General features: G+C 43.8%; 1 protein-coding gene across 2 annotated transcripts in view; it reads left to right on the top strand.

The window, feature by feature from the left end:
* Window positions 1–1941: 1941 nt before the first annotated feature.
* Window positions 1942–27749, top strand: part of unc5b (unc-5 netrin receptor B) — a 48417-nt gene continuing 22609 nt past the window's right edge. Inside the window, exons 1-2 of one of the 2 annotated variants that reach the window (XM_046402378.1) lie at window positions 1943–2560; window positions 2993–3194. In XM_046402378.1, coding sequence (XP_046258334.1) covers window positions 3107–3194 — 88 coding nt within the window. In that variant the 5' untranslated portion in view covers window positions 1943–2560; window positions 2993–3106. Of the gene's footprint in view, window positions 3195–27749 lie in introns of both variants that reach the window. The other variant, XM_046402379.1, reaches the window with a different exon arrangement.

The following is a 27749-nucleotide window of genomic DNA, read 5'->3' as shown; positions in this document are numbered from 1 at the left end:
CTTATATCTTCAATTAGTCTTAGTAAAGGGCAGAGCAAAATAATAACTTATGGCAAGTTCAACAATATCATCATCTCAGCAATAATTGGGGGTATATGTTAGCAAGAGAAGGAAGAGAGGGCAAATTGTCTGGAGCTTGCAAAGTGTTAACATCCTGTATGACCTCATCCAGGTAGGAAATGTTTCAAAAAAGTCAGTCGTGCAAAAACTGATGAATGAGTGCTCCGAAAGTGCTCCGCACACACACCAAGAATCACTGCTAAGTGATGAGACTTGATAAAGGTTGTTGATAATGCCATGTAAGTATATACTCACTATCCAGAGGACAGAACTGTTTTATGAAAGAACAAACCAGTAAAAGTGTCACAGAAACACAATCAGAAAATATGGCATGCACAGACATGTAAACAGAAAATGCATTTGCAGCTCCACGAGCCAAATCTGTCTCAAACACAACCTGTGAAGTCCATTTCACACATAACCTCTCTCGCTCTCACCGTCGTTGTCAGTCCCTCTCTCTCTTTCTGTGTGTGCGCGTGTGTGTGTGTGTGTGTGTGTGTGTGTGTGTGTCCACATCCCTGTCACTCTTCCCCTACCTCTCTCACTCTCTCACCAGTCACAATGAAGGCTTAGAGAACAAAAATAAATAATCCACATTGTATTCTGTGCTCCAGGAAACAGCATAATTGTCGTCGGAGGAGGGAGGCAAAGGAAGTCATCACTTGTCCAGGCGAATTATAACCTTTGAAGTTGGATTGGAGCAAAGTACAGCAATGGTGCTCTGTTGCCAGATACTGTCACATCTTAGAGAGGGGCCTTGCTTTAGGCTCAGCCGCATGCGTGCTTACATGCCAGCTCTCCATGCCTCACCCTGTGCCTAAAACTCTGTGCTTTGTTCTGTTTTACTCTAATTTCATCTTGAGCATTTTATGCTACAAGGTTAATCTAATCTCAAGGTAATATTCACACAAGGACAAACCTTCCCCTCACTGACCATCAGTGTGACTCAGCAACAGAAGGAATGAACACTAGGCTCATGAGCCAGAGCGTGATACCTCCCATAGAGAGTGAAGGCAGGGAGTGACATCTTCACAAAAATACATAATGTGTGTACACTTTATCACCAAATCATACAGCAGCAGGTGACAAATTAAAAGAAAATTGCATTCCCAGAACAGTTTCAGTGCTTCTTGGTAAAGATTCTCAGAGTCTCTGCTGGAGGGATGAACACCATTATTCCAAATGATATTCTCTCATCTGGTGTTTTTATGAAGGTGGTGGAGAGTGCTGTCTGACGTGCTGTTCCAAAACCTTCAATAAATGTTCTGACACCACTGATTATGAAGACCATAGCATATGACTCTCATAATTTTCATCCTCATCAAACCAATTCACAGTATTGCACTTGTTATGTTCCATTTCGTTTATTCAGGTCTTTCCTTTAATTTGTCACCCATTTCAGCACCATGTGCCCGGCAGCTAATGAAAGCAATTTGCAGTTTCAAAATTAAATGTTGTTGAATATCACAGAAAATCCTTCAGTGCACATAAGTGATACATATCGAGCATCCAGAAGCACCAACAACAAATATTCGTAGTAACAAACTGAAGAGGAAAAAAGTCGTTTTCCTGAATAGAGAACAGATGAAGAAGAGAAAGACCACCCACAGAAACTTCCACATGAACAAAGTTAAAGAGATTGTGGCAATAATAAAAATAAAACTTGGAATTGTGATGAGAAGCAACATTTAGTTCTACTTTCCACAGCTTTTAAAATAAGCAGAAATAAGGCAGCTTCAGCGCCAAAGCCATGCTCACCCGTTCATCATGCCCCCCCCATGGTGCCCGCTCACCATTCAGACACTGTCAGCACCATCCAGACGCACAGGAAACGACTGTGATAATGAAGAGTTCTGCTGGAGATCAGGTGTCGTTCGTCTCATTGGCTCATTTATGAAAGGGTGCTCTCTTGTGGCCACCCGGAGTAACATGTGACCCAGGGATGCGGGAGAGATGGATTGGCAGACAATAATGTGCTCTCATAAACCAAGACGGTGCTGGACTTATTTTATAGACTCCAGGTGGCTATCCACGGGATATTTATATTAGGTGGAGGGGGCAGCAAAGAACAGGGGATTGTCTTCGTTATTGCATTTAAAATTAGACAGATAGATAGATAGATAGATAGATGAAAAGAAGTCACAAACTCATCCCCTTTTGTCTCCTGTGAGACCAGAGTGCCTGCTGAATCCAGAGCGGTGCCATGCGCTCTAGGGTCCGGGTTTTCTATCTCTCCCCTTCCATCTATTTCCTTCTCGCTTGCCACTAGTTTACCTTCACTTGTTCAGCCTTCATTCTGAGAGGAGGAGGAGGAGGCTAGTATGATTGGCCAGGCGGGGACTGGTAGTCCGAAGGCTGGCACTGTGTTCCAGCGTTGATCCCCGTGTTCTTGTTTACACCCTGCGGACGGGGGACCAGACAAGACGCCCAGGGGCCCAGAACAGACTCGAGAGCCCAGTCTGCGGCGGACGCGGCCATCCGGACAGCATCTCTCCCAGCGGTACTCTTTTTATATGCTTGAAAACCAAGTTTCTCCTTGCTGGGAATCGGACTCTCTCGTCTAATTTCATCTGTCCATTCACAGCAGAAATGCGTCAAACTTTTTGCTGACTTTTGTGGCACCTCTACGCGCAGGGCTCCCAGTCTGACGGGTTTCAAGTGCGGTTGGACATGAAATTCACCAGGAATAGCCCCGACAAATTGTTCCTTAATGTTCACAGGGTATGATGTCTACGGACCTCTTCAAACTTTGATTTCGGGCGGAAATTACACCCGTCCAATCTCTTCTCCGGCATTCACAAGCTACTCGTTGATGGATGTGTTTTGAGCATTGCAATCTGTTTGCGTCAAGAGTGAATTATTTAGCCCCCAGAAAACGCCGACGTCCACCATCAATTACTGGACTCTTTGGTATTTCACTCCTTCCTGACAGAACCTTCAGGGGTGCAGACTTTGCTGGCCAAGAGCCGCTTTGGTGTGAGAGAAGCACTGCAGGTCACGCTGTGTGGACAAGCCGGGAAGTTTCGCAACGGCGTAGCCGGAAAAGATGCTCTCTTTTCGGACGCTGCGTGATCAAGGTGTCGCTCCACTGATTCTTCTCCTCCTGGTCGGGGAATGTGTCGTTTCTGGCACAGGTAAGTTTTGAAATTAAAGATCAGTTTGAAGTGTGATCGTTGGGAAAGACTGTGCACTTGTGACACGGCACAAAGCAAATAGTTGCACACACACACGCAGCTTGTTTATTTATTTATTTAGAATAAATCAAACGACAAGAAAAGGTTCAGTCTTTCTACCGAAAGCGTAAAAGATGCTACCTGACCCTTTTGGTTTATTTAATAGATACCTTTGTTTCTTTAGTACACCTGTAGCCCTCCAGTGCAGGGTCTGGGGTTTTATTTCTTATTTTATTATTATTATTATTATTATTATTATTTTACTTAGAGCAAACTCCTCAACGTTACAGTACACACGAGCTCAGAGCTCCTTTTTCCACTTGGAGCGGAAAAATCGTACTCCCCCGGTGCGCAGGGAGTAATTAAGGTTTTGCTCTATGCCTTCTTGGGCTCTCCAGAAAGAGAAAGGAAAAAAGCCTTGTGAAAAGTAAGACAGATCGAACACTCGAAGTGCTTCTGGGGAAGAGATTCTTTTAATTCTTTTTTCTTTCTTTCTCTCATAGGCTCCTGCAGAGTCTAAATGTAATGCCTTTTGTATTAAGCTTGGGTGTATGAGTTGCCTTTGAAATGCTGAATGCAGTCAGCTCATCGCAAACCTTAGACGTAGTCATAAACACCGTCTAATCATCATTTTATTAGACTTGGTGTTTCAGTGTGAATAGTGCAGGCTTTGATCAGTGGATTGCTCAGAGTCAAAGACTGCAGCAGCTCTCATGGAGATGAAATCAGCTGCTACACAGAGGTTTCACTGTGGGAAAGGTGATGGGACAGGAGGTGGACACCCAACTGCCTGTCTCCAGCATTTAATGATTTCACACAGTGTGGTCTAATGGTAGACAAGCAAGGACTTTTTTTTCCTGCCTTTCCTTTTCCAGATCAGATTGAAATACAAGGCAGAAATCTGAGGGTTTATTGGATTGTGGATTAAGCTCGGTTTACAGTAGGAAAAAAAGAACAATGCAGACAGCAGTGATTGCGGAATTTGCGCAAGCTTTGCTGAAAGACCACTCCGAGAAATAAATCTCTGTCTCTGAGTCTCTGATGGGGAAGTCCATCTTTTAATGACAACAGTAATCTTGTGGAGGCAACACTAACTGTCTGTCCAGGCCTATGGTCATTTCTTTGAATGCCAATAAGACCACCCCACCCCACCACCACCACCACCACTCGCTACCACTGCACATCCCAAGGTCCTTCAGAGTGTATTATTCCCCGAACAGGCGGAGCAGAAAAGCAGCTTACGCTTATTAAAATTGTGGACTATTCTGAAATCCTTGCATGAGAAATGAGAAAGGTTGATATAAACAGTTGAGGATTGCAGTGAGGTCCTGTTAAGGGAGCAAAGTCGGGAGGAGGGGGACAAAAGGGGACAATAGCTCAGTGTGCCCCAGTAAAGTTTCTGTCTGGGAGAGAAGCAGGCAGGGGTCTATTTCGGGAATGCATGATGGGACAGACAGATTGCATTTATCTTCTTTCCCATTGTGTGTACACCTTTCCTCTGCTGCCTCCTGTCTCAGTCTCTGCCTGCGTTGTGGATGTGCTGAGCTCACATTTCTGCTATACGGTGCTCCTCTTTCTGTGTTGACATACACATTAATTACCCAGAGTGCCAGGAACACTTGTCTGGAGTAAACTACCCTGCTGTCCACTTTGTCTCTGTGTGTGTCTCATTATTAATGACTTCATCAGAATTAGAAAACCAACATATGGGAAATGTGTTTGTGCACAGTTTGCAACACATCAAGATTAAATGGAGACAAGCAGGTGACCCCCCCCACATAAGCCAGTGTCCAGACTGGGAGGTCAGTGAAGGAGCAGTCGAGTGTTCAGTGTTACAGAGCATAGCATGTCAGCCACTCCCATAGAGGGCTGAATGAATACTGATGCCCTTTTTTAGGATGTGTCGTCTCATTTGTGTTTAGTGTGGGAATCCGTTTGCTCCTAACACATAACAGTAATATATGAGCCGCTAAAAAGTTTGGTCAGAAGAATGCTGTAATTTGCCCACAACTAAACATATGAATTTTAGACTCATGAAAAGAAAGGAATGTGACAACAAAGCTCACCTCAAACAAACGCTAAAGTAGATTTGGCTTCAAAGAAGTTCAACAGATTGAGATGTCAGATTAGATTAAAGTGTCTCTGAAACATGTAGTCATAACAAAAATGCTGCCAGACTGTTGCATCTGCAGAGATTTGGACAGGTGGTTGGGCAACATGATAAATAAACGGACAGACAGCTCTCTTTGGGCCAGGCCACAGGCCAGACTAGTTCCTCAGGCAAGTCCTGCTGGTAGACCAGACCAGGCCACATTCTGTCCCGGAGCAGTGCATTAGTTTTATGGCCATCAGGCGGCAGGGGATGGGATCGCTGGCCAGCCACTGCCCTCTCTGCTGTATTATTCATACGTGCAAAGTGGTCTTTGTTAATATTTAAAATGTGCTTATGATGCTCAAATTCTTGACATCAGAGACAGCACAGGAGAAAGAAGTGGGAGGTGAACAGCTGCTTGGCTCTCACAGGCGTAATTGACCCGGATGGCTACAGGGGGTAGAGAAGGATTTTTGGGTACCAATAGGCATTTATAGACTCGATAAAAGAGTGACAGTTCGAGCAAGTGTGCCAATTGCAGCCCGGGGCTGTTGCTGAGGATGTGTGTGAACGAAACAACGAGAGGGGTTACACAGGGTAATGCTATCCATCTGAAAGTGAGGAGGGAAAAAACAGAAAGAGGAGATGCAAGAGAAATGAATCCGCGAGAGACACATTGAGATAGATTGATCTCAGGGCATGGCTTTTAAATATCCTTGATGAGAAAGGAGCGAAGAAGAAAACTCCATAGCAGTGGCATTCAAGCGTCATTAAACCTCTGGCACAGGCCAGGGAATGAGGCGGTGCGTTTGGGGGGGGGGGGATAGGTGGAAAAGAATGAGAGGAAGGCAAATGTGCAGCAGAACCATGTTAAAGCTAGCAAAGCAGCACAAGAAACAGTGGTTAAGAGAGAAGGATATAATCGCTGTGGGAGGTGGAGAGTGGAAAGTGAAAAAGAGACACACAAATCCACCAGGGGGATGTTTTTATTAAGGCTCTTATCGATGGAGAGAGCTCACAGTATTAAGAGTAGACATGTTTAATGCTTTGCCAATACTGTGCATGTTAGACCAGACCATAAATCTGCAGCAAACAGCAAAGGCTCTGTAGGAGGGGAATGCAGAAAGGTAAATGGAAGAGGGAGCTGACTATAAAGAATAGAGAGAGGAATTAGCAGCAGAAGAAAGTTTCGAGCAGAGATTGGCAGACTTGAGATGAATATGGTTTTAAGCACAGGCTATTATTTGCTTCGGCAAAGACAATATGTCCTCCAAGTATTTAGAATCTTAGGTAATAAGGATTTAATCAATACTGCTGAGCCTGCCAGCTAATTCAAACCGAGTGTTATTTAAAAAGTGTCCTAAAATACTGTAGATAATTATCAAGTGAAGTTATTTAATTATTTCATGTAATGTCTGCTTGGATTCTGGATCAAAATGTCTTGTTTATCTCACACCAGATGGTCTGTTCTACCTGTGAGCCTTCACATAAAACACTAATAACATGCAAGAATGTTTCAATTTAATCCAAACATTTAAAGCCACTGATTTTTAATTTAATTTAAATTTAACATTTAAAAATGTTTTTGACGGAGCTTTTTTTTTAACAAGGTCAAGCAATGTTTTTACACATGTATGTGTGTGTGTGTGTGTGTATAGTTATCGCATCATTCATTTTATTCTAAAGTCAATGACTTTTTAAGACATTTTTTTCCTAAATAGAACTGCAGTGGATGGATGGATCGGGGGTGGTGGAGGGAGAGTTTCGGTGGCAGATGGGAGTTGCTGCTGGTCCGGCGTGACAGGGTACCCCCTGCCCCTCCGTCCTGCCCTGTGGGGGGAGATGGGTGGGGCAGACAGGGAAACAGGAAGAAAACCTCGGTGGGGTTCCATTGTGTTTTAGCTGAATAGGAGCCTCCAGAGAGCTTTTTCTGCCTCTTTGTGTGGGGTGAAGGGGGGCAGCAGCAGAACACACACACACTCAGAATTCATTCACAACTTCAACAGGAGCCATTCTTGCATATGTGTGTGTCTTCGTGCTTCTTTAGAGGAGTGTTCCTGTTTCCTACCCACTCATGCGCAGGTTAAGATCACACCTGCTTGTTTGAGCTTTAAAATCTCTGCTTCTCTTAAGGATTGATATGCTAATACATGCTCAGTGACTTCTGACTTCAAAAATACAGCACCCACCCACACACACACATACACCCACGTAAGTAAAACGGAGCCACATCCTCTGATGAAGAGGTAGCATTTATGTTTATAATGGTGGAAGACCTGCTGGGTCGCTTGGGAGGAGTGAGTGAGTGAGTGAGTGCAGGAATTTTCATTTAAGATCTCAGCAGCACTCTGAGCATCGTGACCAATAGGATTGGGATTCACTGTGGGGGGTCAGGCCAGATCTTGAGCAACCCCCTTACCATAAGATAGACACGCACACACACACACACACTCATACACACTCAAGCACACACTGGGTAAAAGTGGTTTGCACTGAGGTCCATAGATCAGAGGCAGCATCAGCGCTTGATTGGCTGTGCTGTGGTCCAACGCTCTGCGTGTGTCCTTGTCTAAAAAAATTGTTTTGTTTTTTTTTCCAGGCCATGTAGATTCTCCTCATCTTCTTAGCAGAGGCTTTTTTGTCTTCAAAAGGCAGTTGAGCCAAGTCCACTCGGAGCTTAGACCACAGCCAATCTGTTAATGCTTGTGTTTGTGTCTGTTTGGATTTGAGTGTGCCATGCAGGCTTGGCAACAGGAGGAAATTCTGCTTAAAGTGTGCCATGCGGGCTTGGCAACAGGAGGAAATTCTGCTTAAAGTGTGTTAATAATACACTTTCCATCAAGAGAGGAGATGTGCGGCACTGGAGAAGGCGATGGCAGTTGGTGTTCGTCTGACTTCCTTATATGAATTTGCAATACAAAGCTACATTCCTCCACATCCACATTAATAAATTGCCTTCACTCATCCCCATTTCCCCTTCCTCTTCCTTCAATCTCTTGATAGTCTCATCAGGCGTATTTATAGCTTTATACTCTCATATATACCAACCTCTGTCATCCATATCTCTCTCACATCCATTTTTTTTTTTCAAGCCGAGCTTTGGCGTAGTTTGGGAATTGCTCTTTAGAAGGCACTGTGAAGAATCCCATTTCTATGAGTGTAACGCTTATTAGGGTCCCATCTGCCCTCGGGGTACTTATGAATGTGGAGGGGGGGAGCTTTGTCGTTCCTGTGTGTAAGTGGATGTGGGTGCCACTGGGGGCTTGTGTGAGGTGGGAAGGGGCTCTTAACACTGCAGAGCACACACCAAGCAGCTGGTGTGTCTAAAGTAGGGGAATGACACATAGACCTCCCCGGAGAGGCGGGCGTATTGAGAGACGTGTGTATATCTCCGGCTGAGAGAGGGAACGGAAATGATCCTGCGTCCTTCTGTCTGCATGGCAGGCAGCTAGGCAACAGCAGGACTTTCAAACAGCTTACTGTTTTTCCTCCCTTGTGTTTTAAATCAAGGCAAAGATGCTTGCTGAGTTTGTTTGTGAGTGTATGCGGGGGGAGGGGGGCTCAGTGGGTTTTGTGTGATTGACTGCATGTCACCAGTGTGTTGCTGGGTTATTTAATTTAGTGACTTACATGGAGTTAAAGCACCGTGGTCGTCTCCTAAGCTCATTGCCTGTCAGTAATGGAGCAGTGATTGGCACTTAATCAGAGGTCAATAAGGGCAGATCGAGACCTTATCTGTCCTTTACTTTCTTTTCCTGTCCTATCTGCGTCTCTTTTCCTTTCTTGTCTTTCATTTTCCTACCTCTCTTTCCCTTTCCCTTTTGTTTCTTTCCTTTCATCTCCTCAGTTTGAGCTTTAAAGATCAGGCTAAAGGAAAATGTCAACTATATGTAGTGTCTGGCTTCAGCCCCAAAACATATGCAGGCAAATACAAACACGCACAGTTGGGGAAATAATCCCTGTTTCTGCTCAGACAGTCTTGGATCACAACCATAGCAAAGAGAAGGGTGAAAGAATGAGATCTGCTCCCATCCACCCTTTAATTCCTCCACCCGTCTTCAGCTCCGAGACTTAATTCGTACCACTCTTCCAGGGGCTTTGAGTGGGAGCCGCCAAACACACAGTAAAGATTCTGTTCTCGCCTTGGATGCAGGTCTTAATCAAGGGCTAACAGCCTCCTCTTGGCTCGCTTTGTGCATTTGGCCTGAGTGTGTGTATGTGCGATGGGTGCGCGCTGATGGGATACCAGTCATATTACTTAGGTATTACTCCCTTTTCTGCATGGGTCACACTGGGGTCACACTCCCAGTCTCAATCAGCACAGCTCGCACACACACCCATCTCTCTCTTGCTCTGGTTGTGGTTTTGATTGCACAGTAGGAAACCTGGTTTATCCTCCTGGTTCATTCACCGTGCCAGGTGTGTGCAGCGTACGCTACAAAATGCCACCAGGAATCCGTAGGTGAAGAGTTAGGAATCGTTTTAAATGAGTGCCATGTGTGAAGTAGTTTGGACGCGGTCTGGTCTTATGTGACAGATGTACCTGCATGTAATTAAGGCTAGATTTAAGTGTATGAGCTCACATGCGCATCAAGTGTGTCAGCGGGTGTGTGTTTCAAGCCTCTTACCTGCTGCTGACCAGATGGGTTCAGCAACCGACCTCACCATCACCTCTCCCCGCCACTCTGCTTAGATTAGCTAGTGAGCTGAGCTAAGGCATTATAATAAGCACATCACTCCCCCCCCCCCCCCCAACACACACACACACACACACACACACACACACACACACACACCCCCCTTTCCTCCTAACAGCACCCAGTCCTGCACAAACACACATGCACGCAAGCACATGTGCAGCCCTCATTCTTCACGCAAAGGATATTTAACATGACGATACGCAGTGTGTGTGTGTGTGTGTGTGTGTGTGTGTGTCTGGTTGGGCAGCACCCGTGGCCTGCTGTTTATGGGGATTATGAAAGCAGATGGACAGCCATGCTGACTGGTGAGGGTTCATTAACTCTGGGTGTCTCTGCTCCACCGCTGCTGTTACTCAGCTTCAGTTGTCTCCAGTCCTCTAAGCAACAAAAGATGGTGTGTTTGTGTGTGTTTCTGAGTGTGTTTCTGAGTGTGTGTGTGTGTAGGTGCAGCAGGTAGAGAAAGCACCTTACACCAGCAAAGGAAAGCCATATAGATGTTTATCGATCGGGGATAGAGCAGGGTTGAAGTTTCTGCGTGATTGGTTCAAGTAGAAGCTGTGCAGCAGCTGACACTTTCTTCTGTCTTTTATTTGTTCTCTGATGTCATTACATTAAATTGCTTCCAGATTCATTTGAACTGAAGCATTTCTTGTGTCGTTTCGTGTCAAATGAAGGTTTTTATAGGTATATAAGCAGTAGGAGAAACATGTTTCTTGTAATCATGCTAGTGTCCGTTGAAGAGTAATGATTTAGCATGATGCAGTAATTTCAGCAGAGGGCCATTTCCATGGCATTTCAGCGCTCTGCTGGGGGAGATGAATAGGTATAGTTATAGTGGGTCATTAAACACTGTGCTGTGTCTCTCTGTCTATAGCTTCAACCTTCACGCTGCAGCCAGCTCCTCCCCTCCTCTTCCACGGCTTAATAAAAGAAACATAGATCACACAGGGACAGATAGACATACCTGTGGAGAGTCAGACAGACAGACAGACAGACGGACTGGCAGATTCCTGGGCAGATGGGTTGTTTGGAACCCCTCAGAGGCCTCGGCGCCATCAGAATGACAGACTGACAAACAGACAGAGTAGTCAGTCACCAGGTGTCTGGCAGACTTGGCAGAGATGTAACCAGGAGTTATAAAATGCAGAGAATGAAGTATAAAATGCTATAAATATGGTAACTAATGATTATTTTCAGTGACAGTTATTCTCTGGATTATTATTGTAATTTATTAAATGCCAGACAATAGTGAAAAATGCAGAGCCCTGTGTGTCTTTAAATTGCACGTTTTGTCCAACCAGCAGTCCAAAACCAAAGATATGTAGTCTAGAATGATACAAAACATTGTGGTACAGATTTAACAAAGCAGATATAACATGTTAATTAGAAGTTAGTAGGAGGATATTGTTACTTTCGGACAGAGCCATGTTTTTGTGATAAGTTAACCAACTGCTGGCTGTGGATTTATATTTGACTGACAGATGGATGAGGAGAGCTGTGTTGATCTTCTCATCGAGGAAACCAAATCTCGTCTATTTACCCAAATGTTTAAAATGATGCATCACATACCAGAGTTGTGGTTGCTTAATTTTGTGTCGGTCACCTAAATGATCAGTCAAGTAACCCTTTTGGAAATAATGGTATGACTCAACAGTTAACTTTTTGCAGTTGCTGAGTCCTTGGTTTGTTTCACGCCTTGATGATGTCTGTCTCATATTGTCCCCAGTTCTCTGAATTGTATGATGAGTATTTCTGGCAAACAACAGATGTTGTCAGACTAATAAAAAAACAATAACACAAAGATCCTCGTATTTTCACCTCAGCCTAACCTCAGAAGCAAAGGGAGATCATAAACAGGTGCCTTTCTGGTTTTTCCCCCTTGTGCCCTTTAGAGTAAATAATGCCTGTAATGGAAAAATATTGGAGTTTTACACTGGAACAGCAACAGATTGGGACTTCACTGCTGATCTTAAGCCCTTTGTGATGATGTAAGTGAGTCTTTTTTGTTAGACTTAGACTCAGAGAGTAAGAATGGCAGGAGGAAATAGACCATTTACGTTTGCATATCAGCATCCACCCACGCCTCTGTCAGTACCAGTGTGTGTGTGTGTGTGTTTATGCATGTCTGCTTGGACGTATATGAAGAGTGTGTGTGCTGAGATGCTGTCGCTTATGGTGTCCTCCTTTATGCTCCTGCGAGCGTGAGTTTGTGAGTGACAGTTATACAGTGGTGTGAAGTGTGTAACTGTCCTTCCCTCTAAAGCTCTCAGCGGTGGGTCTTACATTAGCACAACAATTTACACATCTGTCCTGAGGCGAAGAACAGGCAACTCTGAGAGTAATGAAAGCCTCAGTCAAAGGTAGCCTGTATGTGTGTGTGTGTGTGTGTGTGTTTGTGTGAGGGAGAGGGAGAAATCAGAAGAGGTAGGGGAGACTCTGTAAACAAGAGATGGAGGAGGTTTATTAAAACCCCACCACCACTCACCATCCTTTTGTCCTTCTATTCTCTGAGTCCCTCACCTCCTCTCCCCCTCTTTCAGTCAGTGGAGCGATTACATGCCCCTGTCTCTCTCGTCTTTCATCTCTCTCTGTGAAGAGGAGAGGAATGAAGGTCTTCTGCGGCGTGTAATTACACAGAGAGATCCTGGATGAGGGTGTCTGTCTCCACAAACAAAAAAGCAACCCCCTCTCCCCCTAAATACCTCTTGATAGGTGGAGATCTAAAGAGAGACATTTAACTGTCTTTGATCCACCACTGGGCCCTTGTCTTTACCTGCCACTTATGGAGGCCTAATAAGTACTATCACAAGTCTATTTATTTCATTAGAAGCTCTGACACTAACATATGCGTGGCTCAGCTCCAGCGCCGTGGGAATGAAATACACAGCTCCTCCATTCATTTTAAGCACAGAGTCATAATCATGGCACATTTACAGGCCGGTGTTCCAGTCTTACCCATGAGTCATATTGCTGAATGATTATGGAAGGGCGGGTTTTTATGGGCTTACATTGGTATTGGCTCAACCTCTAATTGGCCCAAAGCATATTTGCATTCTGGGAAGGTAATAATGGGGCTCTTTGGAGGCACTTTAAACGAGAAAGTCATTGCACTCTGACTTAATTCTGCTCATAGAAGTGCTGATGCTTCCAGATGGCTTTTTTACTGAGTGTGATATGGCCTTTTTGTGTGCATGATCATACACTTAGTCAATACTTTGGGAATAGATAACTTGCTAGAAATGCCACTCGTCTCATGTTATTCATTTTTCCATTATAATGTTTTATTGCTTCTTGTATCGTACTCACAACAGAAGAGAAAGTGAATATCATATGCTTACGGAAATACAAAATGGGTCTTGACACCACAGGTTGCTTGGCATAAATCTTGTGGACGAGTGTTGTATAAAGTTAGAGATTTTTAAGTTTTTTCCCCCACATCCTTTAAGCAGCCCTTCTGTGCTTGTGTCTAAATGCATGTTTGAGGGTTGTGCTGAGAGAAGCAAACAGAGTTCCTACAGTGTGGTTTGACGTTCTGCAGAGGTCACATGAGGTCAAGCAGCTCCCTGTTTGAGAGCTGGAGTCGGTCTGAATGTGTTTAACGTGTCTTTTTGCTTGTGTAAATCCGCCCCCATTCTTTGAGACTTAACTGTTTCTCTGAACTCACTGGGAGATGAAGTGAGCATTCTGGTGCAGCTCAAACAGACCAGGCGTCAGACAATAGACTGAGGTCTTCCATTGCACTTAGCTGAAGATGCTGAATGGACTCTGAATAGACCTGGAGTGGTGTGTCCGTGCAGCTGCTGAACAATAGCACGCTCAGCAGAAAGGCAGCCAGTGACCTCAAGGTCGGCCCTGGCCCTGTCCTCTCTGATCCCTGAACCCCTCAGCACACAGAGTCAGCACCAGCAATGCCACAGCAGAGACCCTGCAGTAATTTGAGCAAATCAACCAAAATCACAGTGTGGACCCATAAACATGTTTGTAGTGGCTGGCATAAAATGAATAATTAATATTCTCATGAATAATTTTGTTTGTCCAATACCTACACAAATGTAATGGCAAAAACATTGTGGTTTCAGCTGGAATTTTTTGGCTAGATGTAGTTACTTCCTGGAGTTCTGTCATCACTGTGAGTTTGTCAGGCACCAAAATATCAAACTGGTCTTTAAATTTGGGCTCAGCGGTTCAACATTTCTGTAAAAAACTTGTGCATCTGCTTCCAAGGGTCTAAAATCAGTGTGACACTGCTCTATGGCCCCTGTAAACAAAGCCCTGCATTGTAACTATACTGAAATCAGTGATGTTAAAGTAGTTATTTTAAGTTTGGCTGTGCATTCAGAAAATTCTTACTTTGCATTGTTCTCCTGCATTGTTCCGTAGTTGAACTGATATCTCAGACGCACTGCCTCTTTCACTCTCAGTTCCTGCCATTCTTTTTCACATTTTTGTGTCAAGGAGACCAGTGGAAGGCAATATGTCTGCACTGCTGCAATTTCACCCAAAATGGATAGTGAATAATGAGTTTATTGGGTCTTTGTCGAACTGAATGGAGATATGTTTTAATGAATCTAGATCCCACTTGGAAATGAATGTACTCCATTTGGCTTTGTGACTGAAAATGTTCAGGAATCCGTCATGCTGAAGGAATCTCTGTTTGTTTGAGCAGGATAGGAAGCGTTTTATTCTACTTTATTCTTCTTTAATAATAGCAACTCTCTGAGCCCCAGACATACTCTAATTTCCCAAAATAAACACCCTCATCACTCTTACGCCCAAAATCAAACACAACTTTACACAAATCCCACCTTCAGGAATAGAAACATCCACACACAGGCGATGCTGCCACTCCCCTCCCTGCATTTGATCACAAGCGGCCTCCCCTCCTCCCCATTTGTGTTTATTCTGGGGATTATTCTGACCTAATCTCTTTAGAGCATAATTCAGATTAGATTTTGTGTTATTATTATTGCTATGTCCATTCCCTACTATCCTGCTGGGAGTACTCCTGTGTTTGGAAAATTGATTAAAACTGCTGACCACTGCCCTAGATAGCACAGGCTCTGGAAAGTGGATGGAAAAATAAATGCAAATACAGATGATACAGTACTGAATATTCTCAAAACATGTACTCTCTAATAAAACTGTGGGACTACATGCTCAGCACAGTGGAAGCCAATAAGGAAATCACCTCTTTCATGTGTTTATCTTGCATTGATCTGATATTAGAACAACAGGGATATTCTTTTATTTTTTTTATTCATAAATGTTAAAAACAAGATTTGCCTCGAACAGTTTGCTTTTAACTTCCAGTGGCCACAAAGAGAACAAAAAGTCTGAATTCTCTGCTAATTACCTGAAGCAAAATATGTGCGCAGCTAAAGCTGGGGCTCCATCTGTAGTGGAGCTGCCATATTGGCCAGAAAATTTTTTTAACGGTTTGTTATTCGGACGTCATGTTTACTCTGCATTCGCAAGATAGTGTTCAGACACCATATATACCTTTTACCTCTGTCTCCCAGCACGGGAATCCAAACCAGAGAACAGTATATACGTAAAAATCAGTGGATGCAGAAAAAAAGATACATTCCCTGTGATTCATTATGCTTGGCACGTATAAGGTCCAGTTTTCAGTGTTTTTCTCTCCGTTTTCTTGCCAAATTCCCTTATTGCCTCCCATCAATAACCTCCATTTATTTAGCCATTGTAGCAGTTGAGCCAAATGACAGTGAACCATAAACATAAACTCTGCTCCTTTGTATATGTTGTTCTTTTTTGCATGCTTTTTCACTGCTTTGTTTTCAACCTCATTAGAGAAAAATACCCTCTAATCAGTAAGGTTGCTAAGAAAATGGAGAAAGGTGAATATATTTTTGCAGTAGTAAGCACCTATGTTCACCTTTCACAGATAAAAAACATACACCGTGTCCCTCAGTCCCAGAAATACATGACCTACACTTTAAATCCTTCCAGTGCTTGCCGTCGCTTGCTTGTTTTTTCTCAATTAAGATGAATTATAGAATTGCATTTGGGAAGCAGGGACAAGCAATGCTTATTGTGATGTTACCCCCAGGCACTCAGTCAATGAGTTGGAGAGAGAAACAGAGTGCTGTGGATATTTTGGTCTCCGAGCCTCACACCCCTCAGATTCCCAATAGACCACCACACGATATGCAACTTTGGCCGTATGTGGCCGTGCATGTAGAGAAGAAGGCGAGCAGGAGAGAAGAATGAAAGAGGAGGTGAAGCTTGGATTTGCTGTTCAAATGTGGAGGAGATGAAGGGAGCGAGACAGGGGAGGCGTGTGGGCTGTGTTTGTGCTAGCTGTTGGAAACCTGAACATGGACCAGGCCTGCAGTGTACATTTCATTACTCCACGCTCTCCTCCAGAGGGCCAGGTGTGTGTCGCGGCACCTTCTGTGGGCAACAGAGATGATTAGATGAGCTGTACCTCAGTAAATGGATGCTATTGATCTCCGCACCTTGTTATATGGACCACCTCAGAACATGATGAGTCTTAGACAAGACAACATGATGAATCTCACACAATCCAAAATTGCCTCTTCTGCTCAGCTAACTTTCTCTCTTTTTCATCTTCACACTCATTAAGTACATAGGTAGCTTCACCTCACTCCGTCCACTTAGCTTTCCTGTGTCTTTCAGTCCCCCTTCCCTTCTCTCTTTATATGCTCCAGTGATTGTTTTTAGCGTGTCCGCAGCCATTAAAAATGATTGGAGACTCTGTAACATATATCAATGTGCTTGTGCTTTTAGAAGTTTTGCTGTGCATCCTAATGTATTTCATGGGGAGAAAACATAGCAGCGCGCCTCTCTGTCAGGTAACTAAATTGAGAGATTGTGATTTGTTGTTTTTCTACATGTGTTCAGAATATTTGTGCTCTCTCTGGATCAGCATGGGGCCACCTGTGAGGAGCTTATCACAGGTTAGAGGTGAGATTGTGGGTCTCCGAAAGACGAGGCCATGGCAAAGGCTGAGAGATGCTTCGTCGGCAATGTGCAGTCAGCTCTGATAACAGCTTTGTTTTGTCAGCGTTGCGGTATTAATGCATCAAAACCATGAAGGTATTACAGTGAAGCCTGGGATCTGGAGTTAACAGAGGGCTGTAACCTCTAACCTACTGATCTGAACTGGATAATATACAATCTTATATGAAGATGTTATGAGGGCTCTAGTGTGAGCGATGATAACAGAAACCTCAACATGAATACAAATTGTTATTAACTACATTGAGTATGCTGTAGAGTTGATAAAACCGTCTGGCATAAATTTTGTGTATTTGCAGACAAGCGGCACACACAGACTCTCATTTCGTTCACATCAATCATTTACTGTTTGCTTTTTGGTCTAGTGCTAGTGTGTTAACTATTCAAACAGCCCCAGTCATATTGTTGTGCATATGATGTAGTTCATAATACACCACAGAACAGCGTTGTGTGCCTCGCATGGTGTCTGTAATGTGTTCGCCCACCCAAACACCACTCACCTATGTGTTCTCCAGCACATCCTCTACACTTGCAGCACACACTTACACACACTGAAAGCTATTCCTTTGTTGTTGTCGAAAATGGAAGTTGTGAAGTCAGTCATGCTGAATAGATTGTAAATTGTGGAAACGATATAAACACCTTTATGCTTATAGCCTGCCATTGTGCTTCACAAATGACCTAAGTGGCTGCAGCTCTATGAGGGTCAAGCAGTTCTATTGTTATGGCTTCCAGCGCAGTGTGTAGTGTCGTTGCTGAGCCGACAGCATTAGGAAGGCTGAACCAAGAGGCAACTGAGGGAGGAAATGAGAAAATCTAGGTCTGTTATTTTCAGCATACTTTGAAAGCTGTAAGATTGAAAAACTCTTACTGCTATGTTAAAGCTTCTCTACATTTATCAATTTGTCAATATTTATTTCAACAATGAACCAAATGATGATGTGCATTCATGCAATGTGAAAAGGCTTATTCATAGTCCCAAGTGTCAACTGGCCACGGCAACATTTAAAACAAGGTAAGCTAATATGAAGTTGTGCTGTGGATGTCAGCTATGTTTCATGTTGCTGTCGACAGGAATGAGACCTTTGCTAAAGGGGTAGCACTATGTTATCCATTAGCTACAACAGTGTGAGTGAACAGTTCTGTCTAAACAGCCGGAGTTTGGAAATGAAACTGGATTTACTGAGGGGAGTCAGCCTGTTGTATCACTGCAGAGCAAAGTGACTTGTTAAGCAGTAAACTGTGTGTTGTCCACCATTCTTGCAATAGAACAAGACCATTCTAAGTGTACACAACAAACAGGTGCTGACAGCTGTAGCGTCAACATGCTTAAAAGATATAAAAATTAAAAATGCATGACAAAAACAACACAAAAATTCACTGACCAAAAAAAAAAGACAGAGCACTTGTTAACTAAAACTCCACTACAGCTAACATGAAATAATTATACAAAGACTATGATCAAAATTAAGTGCCAAAAATGCAGCAGTGATGAGTCCATAAAGAATCTTCACCCAGCTGTGTGTTTTCCTCTCAGCTCTACACTTTGTTGTGGTGTGGGATCATGGGAGTTGTTGTCTTCACTGTAAATGGCCAATGAAAATCTACCTAACTTGACTCCAGCAGAAATATTCACAGGCCCAGGGTAATGTTTTAGATTTTTATTCACATAATTCACATCTAGTGACATTCACTGACGTCCTTCCTCATGCTCTGACTCTCACCTGGAAGCTACCATGACATGTGGCCAAATGAAACACTGAAACCTTCAGTAACAGTAAAGATTTCTCTTGGTTTTAACTTTGTTGAAAGCAGATGAGATAATGCAAGTAGACAACTGAACAAAATAGTCATAGTCTTAGTCATCTTTAGAAATTTAAAGCCAAATGCTACATATTATTAATGTGACAGTCCATTTTTGTATGGGTCATTATGATAATTTCAGTAGTACTTGCACTATGATATTATTTCTCCACATTTTCTATCCTTTTTGTTTTGTTGTTTAACATTGCTATTGGCTTAGCCTAAGCGCTGGTATGGTAAGGCTCTGACCATAAAACCTCATGAATATGGAGCTGAGGAGAGCATAGTGTTTGGCAGGAGTTTATGTGCTACCTGTGTTTCATTCTGTTATACTATGAGTCTTTGATGGTGGCGTCAGCACTTTAAGCTCAGAATTCTCAAAGCGATTATACAAAGTTAATCTACATGAAGCAGAGTAATCCAGACTACAAATAGTGTGGTGAGTCTAAATGTTGTCTGTAGGCATGTGTGTATGGTTTCAAACCCACATACATCATCTATATATATACATTTGATAGATTCCCCATAAATCCTGCACAGAAAACAACGTGATCAGATTATGTTGTCTCCCGTATGCTGCATTTGTGCTCTTGTTAATGTCGTTTGTGTGTGGATTCAGTCCACACACAAACAGTTCCAGTTTCTACCTGTCATAATTCTTTATTCATCAGACTGTATTATCCTTTGTGGAAATGGATTAAGCAACTGACTTTCTTCCACCTTGTCAGATTTAAGGGAAAGTAGCTGCGACAGTTAGATTCTGAGTATGTATATTTTGCTTGTTACCTTCATCCTGTCTTTCCAGGTCCCTGCAGGTGAGTTCATTTGTCTAGTCTCTAAGCAGAGCTCTTTCTTTGGTTTTTCGTCCTCATGTAATCAATACTTGTCCTATGAATCCAGGTCATCTGGGCTCCTGTGGCTTCTCTGTCTCCCATTCTCTGTCCCACTCTGTCTTTATCAATCTCTGTCTCTCTCTTTTCCTCTCTCACTTATACTCTCTCTGTCTTTGTCTTCTTCCTCTCTATTCTTATCTCTTTTTTCCTCTTCTGTCCTCACGTTCTGTCTTCTTCTTCCCATTTTCACCCTCCTGAAAAATTGCTTTGCCCATCTGGACAGAGCGGCCGTTACGCTATTGGTCCTTATGTGACTCTGATTAAAAATAGATCAGCATACTGAGTCAGAATTAGTCAAGACTTTTCCTCCTTTTCAGCCCTCTCTTTTATCCCCTCCTGATACACTGAATTCTATTGGCTAATGTTAAAAATGGATGAAAGATAGGAAGTGAAAAGTTAGCAGCAAAATCTCCCAGTCTTCCCTTTTTTTCTATGCCTGTGTGTGTGTGTGTGTGTGTGTGTGTGTGTGTGTGTGTGTGTGTGCGTGAGATGCAGTGAGTGTTTGTCAGCGAGTACGTGTACCGCCTGCGGACCTCTTCGCTGGGTGCTGTCTCATGTCGAGCGGTGTGTTTGAGAGGCTTGTCGAGGTAAAGCTCCTGTCAGCGCCTGGCCGGAGGGAGTGTACTGATGAAAGGCCTCTTCATCATCCTAATGGGATACACAAACCTCTTAACCAGCACTGCTGCCATGGCTTCAGCTGGGTGAAACTGAATAGAGAGATGGAGAGAGAGAGAGAGCAGCAAATGACTAGCTGGGCCACACACACCAAGGACCACACTGAAAACATACACAAGTGCACAGGTCAGAAAAATGTACAGTGTAAACAAAGCAGTAGTGCAGAGGAGTCATGACTCTGGGCTGCCTCTGGTTTGTGAGAGGTGCAGTGTGCCAGGGCCATTAGGGTCTGGGACAGAGAGTTAATGCCCTGCTGTCCACCACAGCCATGGCCGTGTGCCCTCTTTCTCCACTGGCATAGAACCAAAGTAAGGACCCACGGACCAGAATTGTGTCAAATTATACTTTTAATCATGTCAATCCAATTGATTTATGGGCACCTTTGGTTGCTCCACAACTATGAAATAGACTGAAATATTTGTAACACTATTATAACACTATTGGATGGATTGTTGTGAGATTTTGTACAGACATTCGTTTTTCCCTGAGGATGAATCCCACTGATGCTGATGGAACATTTTGGCAAACTGTAAAATACTAATATGCTACACTGAGATTGTGAACATGGAGAACATTTTACTTGCCAAACATTACTATGTTAGCATTTTCACTGTGAGCATGTTTGCATACTGATGTTTGAATTTGGCTCGAGGCACCACTGTGTCTTGGTACAGCCTCTCAGAGTCACAAGCATGGTTATAGACTCTTAGTCGTGTTAAATAAATGATAATATGCTGGAACTTACTTCCATTTCTTCTGTTTGTGGCAGTCTAAAAGCTTCCCCCCAAAATGTGTTCAGTCTTTAAATAATAGTACTTAAATAAAAATCTACTCTACCTCACACTTTGTTTTGATGACTATGATGGAAAACTTTTAGGAGTTATTGCTGACTTCTGAGGAGTTCCACACGAGTGGGGTTTGGAGAATCAAGAGACTTTGCTTGCCGATGCGATTTGACCCAGGCCGGAGGAGGACACGCGGTCAGGGTGTGGATCAAAGCACCAGCTCGCTGCAGGGGGGGACACGAGGAGGAGAGAGGGAGAGGAGCAGGAGAAGCCTGAGAGAGATCGGGAAAGAGTCTCTCATCATTATTGTCACTGTGTCACACACTCTGGCCACTCAGCGTCACCATCAGTCTGTGTTGGCCCTGGGCGTCTGGTGGGTGACACTCTGTCTCTCCTTCCATCCATCCATCTCTCCCTGTTTCATCTTATACCCACATACACAAGCACGTTTTCTCGCTCATTCTCAGTCGCCTATTTTATTTGTCTCTGCCAAGGGGATTTTCATCATGCTGTCTTCGTCACTGCTCTCCATCACCGCCATTCCTGCCAGTCCAGTCATACTGGTTCTGGCCCGAGGCTCTGGGATGTCCTCTTTTCGGTTTAAGTCCAGTCCCCGTTCTCGCCCCGGGTCAAGGTCACATTCTCGTAGCTGCAGTGAAGAGCAGCAAAAAAACTTTGACATCAGACAGGAACTGAAGCCTTATGAATGATTGATGCATGAATGCTGACTCATCACACAGGAGAAAGAAACCAATATTTTGACCTAAAACATAACAAGATTTGTAAAGCAGAGCAGTGATGCACACAGCTTGTTCAGGTTGCAGATAGCTTTTCAGCAGTGCCGCCAGTCCCTTTGTGCAATGCGCTGTTATCAGTTATCACTGTTTCACAATCTGCAGCTGAGATTGCCAGATATGGAGAAGCTAGCTTAGCTTAAAGTGATCTTCCGTAAGCTAAGAGTTTGTGCTTCATTTGATACTTTTATGTTTTATGCTACACTGCACTACAGATTACCTGGCAGTTCAACAGTGTGGTGTGTTTTTCACTTCCTGTTTTGAGCTGCATGTTTTCTTTCGAAGTTTTACTTCCTCTGGATTTCAGTCGTCTTGCTTGCCGACAGAAAAAGTACCACAAGAGCTACTGCAGAACTGTAAAATAAACCACTGTTTTGGAAAAGAAAGGAATAGCGACTTATAATCAGAGTAGGATAACAAACAGATAACAAACAGATCTGGATTTGTCTCCTTTCTCCTTTAGCCTAATTTGAGAAAGTGTGTCCGAACTGAGGCAGGGGAAGGAAATTTATTTTGAGAGAATGATGAAGCGAGGTATAAAGTGGAAGAAGGAAAAAGATCAAAGGGATAAAACAGCCATTAGCTTCTGCACACGACTACTTTTGCTTACAAGACCCAGACATTCTACAGGGTGAGGAGATTGAATCTCACCTCTATTTTCTGCCTCTCCATTTGTCCTCCTCTGCTATCACCACATCACCTCTCGTCATCTATCTCCTCCAACATGGATTTTCTGCCTATTAGTGCCCTAATCTTTTTCTGTGCCTTGTCTACTGCTCTGTCACTCTTTGCTATCTGTCTTTTTCTACTTTAGAATATCTTGTTAAAATCAGTTCAGGGTTAAATAATGTTATCCGAGCCTTGTTTAATCATTTAACCTCCAATTTGATATTATTATCAATATTTAATTCTTGTCAATCCTCAGGTAGGTTTCGCTTCTAGTCTGTTTTCAGAATAGCAATGGACTTTTAGCATTTCAAACCTACATTCAGTAGCACATTTCACAACACTCACAGCCCATATCTTCCTCACACACACACACACGCACACACACACACACACACAGAGAAGCTGGCCTACAGCATGTTGCTTGTTGTGTACTGCATATCAAGGGATTTCTCTGATGCAAGGGGACGCAATGAAGGAACAGAGTGACGCCAGCCCCGCTGTGTTTGTGTGTGGTGTGATCATGTGTATATGCATGCACATGTGCTTTTTTTTGTTTGTTTGTCCATATGTTGTCACCTCTGTCACACTGACTTGGTAACTCGTTATTTGTGAGTGGGGACGTCTGCATCAGCATGTCATGTGTCATACACACTCATGACAACACGATCTGTTCTTGTCTTCATATATACCGTCTGTTTCTGTATATGGGTGTATGCAAAGTCAGGCACGCGGCCTGGCGATCCACTGTCAATCCGGCTCATCTCCTCATCTGTTCATTAGCATGACAGAGGAGCTCTCCTGCCAAAGCAGTTAGTCACAAGAATCAGCTCCTGTCACAACACATTACAGCAGCAGGCATCTCTAATAGCACTGGCAATCGTGGCAACCATAGCCAATACCCACAGTACACACACACACACACACACACAAACACACACACACACTCAGACCAATCAAGAGTTACACTTGATCTGCACCCAGGGAGTGTTTCTGTGTCTCTCTCAATCTCTTTCTCCCTGGCTCTTTCCATCCACATATCCTGCCTCCTTCCTTCCTTCCCCTCTAGCATGGCTGCCCACTTACAGTAAAGCTTACAGCCTTTGCATTTATCCTCCTGCACCTCTCCCCCCATCCTCGCCTAATATTAGCTAGGTTGTCTGTATTTACCCCTCCGTCTCTCCCATTTTCTTGTCCTTTCCCCGAAGTTTTCCCCCTGACTAGCTCTATTTCTGTCTCCCTTCCTCCTGCTCTCTGTCTTCATAATGCTCAAAGAGATCAAGACTTTTCATTTTTAATCCATCCGTCTTCCCCAGTGACGTTTTAGTTCTCTCTGTCTCTCCAGCTCTTTAACCACCCAGAACACTTTAATCTTTCTTCGTTATCACCTGCTCAGAGTGTCTGATGTGATTTGTACAGGAAGTTTGATCTGCCCATCTTCCTGTCACCGGGGAGCCGTAGTTGTCATATCAAATATTGAAAAACACATATGTTGTGACGCCTTTTGCCAACTGTTCTCACAATCACAGTTCCTGCCCCTCGACTTAGCACATTGTCACTTGGCAGTACCTCAAGACAGATCTTCAACAAGAACAATATATAAATGTATTTTTTAAATGGAGCATCTTGGGATTCTGAGAGCCTTAATTGACAAATTGTAAATGAGTTCCACGCAGAATATGTGCTTGAACACAAATGACAGGGTAGCAAGGACTCAGACTGTTGGTTGGTGCAACAGTTTAGGGTGTTTCGGGGGAGGACGTGTAATTTAACTGTCTGCGCGTCTCCAGCATTACCGGAATCCCTGGGGTGGACTTACTGGTTTTGTTGAGGTTTGTGTGTGTGTGAGGTCATATGCCAAACCCCACCCTTACTTTGTACGTGTGTGTGTGTGTGTGTGTGTGTGTGTGTGACTGTGATTGTGAAGGAGACAAAAACTGGGGTAAGAGTAAGCAGGGATTTACCTGTAAGGCAGGAGCTGTGAAGTCTTGTCTTGAAGAGTGGCCTTCGGTATGTGAATGGCATTTGAGAGCAATACCTCTACCCACACACATTTACACAGACAAAGATGAAGAAATACAACTGCAGTAGGGGTATTAGTAGGAGTGGTAGTATTTGTCACCAAGAACTGACAATTGTGGCTTTTGATTTTGTTTTTGTTCATATGCACAGACAGAATCCTGTCTCCTTTTTTAGAAATTCAAAGAAAAGGTTGATGATGGAATTTAATTAATAAGAGAACTTTAAGGCAGCATGCATTATGTGATACTTTGCCCCCCCCCCCCCCCCAGCCCTGGGACTCTAAACCCCCCAGATTCAGAACTTGGTAGAACCACCTTTTCCTGCAATTACAGTCTTTTGGGGTATGTCGCCAGCTTTGCACATCTAAAAACTGTAATTTTTGTCCATTCTTCTTGGGAAAATAGCTCGAGTTCTGTCAGAGTGGATGGAGACTGAACAGCAATTTTCAAGTCTCGCCACAGATTCTCAATTGGATTGAGGTCTGCGCTTTGACTGAGCCATTCTAAGACATTAACAGTCTTTGCCTAAAACCATTTCAGTGTAGCTCCGGCTGTATGCTTAGGGTCACTGTCCTGCCGGAAGGTGAAACCCTGTCTGCACAAACAGGTTTGCTTTAAGATTTGTCCTGTATTTGGCTCCATCTATCTTGCCCTCAATCCTGACCAGTCTCCCAGTACCTGTGAAGAAAAGCACCCCCACAGCATGATGTAGACTCCACAGTCTTTTACTGTGGGGATGGTGTGCTGAGGGTGGTGTGCAGTATTTGGTTTCTTCTACATGTAGCATTTTGCACCAGAGCCAAAAATTTCTGTTTTGTTCCCATCTGACCTTCCTCCACTTTCGCTGTAACTCCCACACAGCATGTGACAAACTCCAAACAGGAATTCTTAAGGCTTTCTTGAAACAACAGCTTTCTTCTTCCCTCCGTAAAGGCCAGGTTTGTGCAGTGCATGACTGAACTATGATGTAGACAGATTCTCACACCTGAGCTTTCCTTGACCGGTCAGTCAGTTCAGGTGGAACTCCTTCTCTTGGTAGTTGTGCTATTGTACAATATTCTTTCCACTTTGTAATGGTGTATTTAACGGTGCTTTAAGCGATATTCAAAGCCTATTTTTAATTTCTTATAACCTACCTCTGCTTTGTACTTCTAATGACTCTATCCTTGACCTGTCTGATGAGCTCTGCGGTCTTCATGATGCTTTTTGTTTAGTAATGCTCGAACAAACTTTGAGCCCTTTGCAGAATGGTGTATTCATACTGAGGTGGACTCTGTTTAATTAAATTATGTTACTTTTGAGGTTAAATGGTTGCACATGATCTCATTTACGAATACATATGGCCCCTGCCCACTCTTCTATATTGATCCGTTATATAGATCCCTAGAAAGCTTCGATTAAATTTGTTGTTGTAACATGACAAAATCAGGAAAAGTCTGGGGATGGGGGAGTGTTAATACTTATGCAAGACACTGTATTTGTCCTGTGAGCAGTCTGATTGTCTGCATGTGCGTGTAGCAATCAGTTTGAGGAGCAATGAGAGAGGCCAGAAGAGTGACCTGGTGAGGGGAAGGGGAGGTGGAGTGTTGCAGAATTTGGGAGAGAGGTGGATCAGAGGACAGGAGGAGAATGGTGAACTCGCCTATAGCCCGCTGAGGCAGAGAAGAGCCAATGCAAGTACAGTGGGATGAGGGTGAGACACGGGGGGGGGGGAGTAGAGTGGGTAATTACAGGGGCCCAGAGAGGAGAGGCCTGTAATCAGCCTGCCCTCAGGAAGGAATGCAGCTCATCTTCTCATGTAATTACTGCCATTTAAACGGCCCCAGCTTCCAAACACTCATCCCACTGTACTGCTCACCTATTCACTATACACGCACACACACAGTCACAGTGAGACAATCAGTGACAGAGGACAGATTTTCAACAAGACTTCTAAATGGAGGAAGTGGGGTGACAAAAGAAAGAGCGATGGAGAGACAGACTACAGACACAAGTGTGTGCGTGTGTGTCGCGGCAGTATGTGCACCTTAGTTAATGGCTGTGTAGACTGCAGGCCTCTAGAGGAGCCAGCTCCATGTGAATACCCACCATGGCAACCGGCCTCTCTGGGTAGATTTGCGCAACTCTCATCAAGCAGCTGCGCAGTGGTGGAGCAGACAAGCAGTGGCGCCTTGCACTCAACACACACACAAACACACACACACACACACACACACACACACACTCATGCAGGAAGGGGAAGAGTCTCACTCTATCATATGAGTTTGACCTCCAAGTAATAGTTGTGACATTGCTCTGTAATTTTGAGAGGATAATAGGAAAACAACATTTCACCCACTCTGTCTCCTCTCCCCACTCTCTCTTCCCCCCTCTCCATATGTCCTCACCCCTCTCTCACCCTCTCTCTCTCCTCCTCTGATAGTGATTGATAGTGCTTCTTGTGTACGCCTGTGTTCCCATGCAGTAGGTGGTTGTCGGGGCACACACAAACAGCACAGGGCCACTTTTTGATGGGCTATGATTAATGAGCTCTGTAGGGGGTGGCGCCCCCTAGCAGTGACAGAGCACACTTCCAGCCACGACGCAGCCGCCCCCCTCTGTCTATTCAAATGCACCAGTAGCAGCAGTGGGCTCACAGCTACAACATAAGCGCAAATCCTCTTAGCGCTCCCACTCTCGCAGTCACACTCACCCACACATTTAAAAACATGGTCGCAGAATCTTGCTTAGAGCAGGCTGTCCCTTGCATGCATAGTGGGTATATATAATCCATAGTGTATAAACATGCTTGCCCCACCTCTCAGAAACACAGTGAGAATGTAGTGTGGCACCATGTGAAATAGAGACAAAATTCTGCTACATTCAACCAGTTATCAGTAAAAAACACTGCTGACTCTGTCATTGGGCCTCATTTACTGTCTGGAACCATGTAGTTGGATAACATGTTTACATGTGTGTGTTTCTCCTCGGCATACTCTCCAACAGGGTTGATTAAGTGTCATTATAGCACCAAGGGCTTGTGAGGAAAAAAATAGACAGAAGGTGAGTGTTTTGAAAAATAGGGCAGGTCACACTTCATTTACAA

Source organism: Scatophagus argus, chromosome 10 (assembly GCF_020382885.2).
Source record: "Scatophagus argus isolate fScaArg1 chromosome 10, fScaArg1.pri, whole genome shotgun sequence".
Lineage (NCBI taxonomy): Eukaryota > Metazoa > Chordata > Actinopteri > Scatophagidae > Scatophagus > Scatophagus argus.
This window is presented reverse-complemented; position numbering and strand designations above follow the sequence as displayed.